A 3,150-nucleotide genomic window follows, 5' to 3' on the forward strand; every position below is an offset into this window, starting at 1 on the left:
CGCTATCCTTGGCACTGTTATGCCTGGTTTAATCACATGATATAGAATGTGGATATATCACTAATGTGACAAATATTCAGTGGAACGTCCTTGCATGTTTAATTAGCAAGAATTTGTTGATAACCAAGTTTTATACCAATTATTTTTATGTGACCGTAATGTATCATACAGTAAGGCGCTGTTTCTCTGAAATTAGTTGTCGATTTAAATAAGAAAGGTTTTGTGCATTAATTAGTTTATTTTGGCTTACAATTTTCGCTATAGGTTTCTCTTTCCATTGCCGCGAGTATTAAAATGAGTCTCCTTGTCTTCTTTGCCTAGATCCATAAGTACTTTGTACGTTGTGGTCATGTCTCGTCTCGTTTTTCTTTTTCCAATGACGTAAGGTTCAAGTCCCATTAATCTCCTGCCCCAAGTCCTTTTCACGCTGGCATTTTTCTTCTTTCAAACCAAAAAAAGTTTCAATTTTAAACTTACGTTTTACGATGAGAAAATTTAATGTTGGGGCTGCGTACACTCTTACTAGTCTCAGGGATTGCCTGGATGTTAAAAAATATATGTAAATCAAATTAAAATTGGTTAAGCTAAATAATTTAATTTTCTAAAAGGGCATAGAAAATAATATTTCCTAAGTAGCGAGTTTATTAGTTACTTCTAAATGCTACTTATTACAAGACATTGTTAGGGTGTTCCCTGCCCAACATGTTCAACGTGTGGACGTTTTAGAGATGTTGAATATGTACCTTGATTGTATAACGGTATTCTTGCTGATGTTGGTCCTGCTGCTGATGTTGATCCTGCTGCTGATGTTGTTGTTGCTGCTGCTGTTGTTGATACTTCTGTTGCTTTAATTATTATGTGGTTGTATTCTGTTGCGTCTGTTGTTGCTCCTGACACTGCTGCTCATTTACTGTTACTGTTTTGGCTGCTGTTGTATCTGTTGTTGCCACTGGAGCTGCTATTGCTTTTACTAGAGCTGTCAAAGGTTTGCGTTAAAACCTGTAAATTTTTGCAACTCAGAATTCAGTGAATTCACTGTTGCAAATCTTACTAAATTTTATATCTGAAAACGCTTTCAGTTGCAGTCCCCTTGCACAAACTACAAATATTTTCAAGTTTCGTTATATATAGTGTATTTAATTCAGTCCCAGATTCTTCTACGTCACTTTCTTGTATCAATATCAACACGTCTTTACTTAAACTTCAATATTTTCTTGCGCCAAGTTCAACACTTCTTTGCGTCAACATTAACATTTCCTTGCATTAGCAACAATTACCATAAATTAGAAAGACCCCATCCATCAAGAGGGTGTGACGTGAGCAATATTTGCATATATATAAGACCGTTAAATAGAAATATCCAAAAGGAAGATTATAGTCTCAAATCATTTTCGAGACTTACAAAAAATCGTCAGGCCGTGTTTCTTATAAGGGCGAGAGGCAGTGTTGGTGTGACAGTGTATGAGGCAGCATGTTGGTGTGGCAGTATGAGAGGCAGCATGTTGGTGTGGCAGTATGAGAGGCAGCATGTTTGTGTGACAGTGTATGAGGCAGCATGTTGGTGTGACAGTGTATGAGGCAGCATGTTGGTGTGACAGTATGAGAGGCAGCATGTTGGTGTGGAAGTGTATGAGGCAGCATGTTGGTGTGGCAGTATGAGAGGCAGCATGTTGGGGTGACAGTGTATGAGGCAGCATGTGACAGTATGAGAGGCAGCATGTTGGTGTGGCAGTATGAGAGGCAGCATGTTGGTGTGGAAGTGTATGAGGCAGCATGTGGCAGTATGAGAGGCAGCATGTTGGTGTGACAGTATGAGAGGCAGCATGTTGGTGTGACAGTATGAGAGGCAGCATGTTGGTGTGACAGTATGAGAGGCAGCATGTTGGTGTACGAGTGCCAGGCAGGAGAAACCCTCGTTACCGCCCTGTTAGGCGCTCAACAGCTGGAAAAAATGCCTCTGTTGACTGCTTGTGTGTCAAGCAAAACAAGGAGGCAACGAGAGGGCAAGCAAGAGGGGCTCCGAACACCGCTTGTATGAGACGGTTGAGTATTTCCTACCAGCCTATATCCCCGTATCCCTGTCTCTTTCTGTCTGTCTGTCTGTCTGTCTGTCTGTCTGTCTGTCTGTCTGTCTGTCTGTAATGAAGAACTGGAATAGCATAGAGATACAGTTAACACTAGCCCAGAAAATGTTCTCAAAATCAGATATGATTGAAAAGAAAGGTTCAGAAGTAACTGAATTAGAAACACGATTGCTAACTACAGCAGGATCCATAGTAGATTGGATTGCCTCTAAGTTGACAAAGTACATAAGTAAAAAGTAGTCACGCCTCGACATGCAATGTAGTAGAGGTGGACAGATAATATGAGGATGGAAAATTGATTAACTTGTGTGCGTTGGCTAGCACACTCGTCTTGCCCTTGAAGCAGTCTAGGTTCGAAGCCAGGGCTGTGTAGAAGGATTTTTTATTTTCTTCACTCTGTTTGATCTCGTAATCTCAGCAGTAATTAGCATTGGGATGTAAATCTAATGGCGGATTATTTCCGATGAAACCATCGCTTTAGATAACCTATTTGGGTCCGTTATGTTACCTGCCTGAACCGCCGCTGCTATAAATAATAAAATACTGTTGCATATATTGCACGATTATAATGATACAAGAATTGTGAGACTAATTGGATTATCCGACCGATAACTAGCAGGTCGGAGGCAAAGGCGCTAAAACTAGATCGTGTGAACACACACACATACACACATACTGTTCAACCTCAACTCCCTCAAGCACAACTAGGTGAGAACACACACACACACATACACAAGAGAATCACAACACCGACAGCTTTAAGAAGCTTATGAAAGATTTAGTTTCATGTGTTTGAGTTGCACTTACACTCGTGACCGAGCGACGATATTGTTTATTCAACACTAGGAAGTAATCAGCATCCTCTGCAGCTCCGTCAAGCCCAGAGTTCAACTCTTCTCCTTCAGTCTTTTTCCAAACGTTTCTTCAGTTCCATCCAGCCTTTTAACCATCTCTATCTGACTTCATGCAGCTCCTTATCAGCCCATACTCTAGCTTCATCCAGACCTTTATTTAGTTAAATACAGCTTCTTTCCCCCACTTCTCTCTAGCTCCATTCAACTCCTTT

At 40.6% G+C, this 3,150-nt stretch overlaps 1 protein-coding gene across 1 annotated transcript; it reads right to left on the reverse strand.

Moving 5' to 3' along the window:
• Positions 1–1,425: 1,425 nt before the first annotated feature.
• Positions 1,426–1,881, reverse strand: LOC123755075 (putative uncharacterized protein FLJ46204). Its single transcript, XM_045737551.2, has one exon. The coding sequence runs from the start codon at positions 1,879–1,881 to the stop codon at positions 1,426–1,428; it is 456 nt and encodes a 151-aa protein (XP_045593507.2).
• Between the last annotated feature and the right edge of the window lie 1,269 nt (positions 1,882–3,150).

This window comes from Procambarus clarkii, chromosome 28 (genome assembly GCF_040958095.1).
Source record: "Procambarus clarkii isolate CNS0578487 chromosome 28, FALCON_Pclarkii_2.0, whole genome shotgun sequence".
NCBI lineage: Eukaryota > Metazoa > Arthropoda > Malacostraca > Decapoda > Cambaridae > Procambarus > Procambarus clarkii.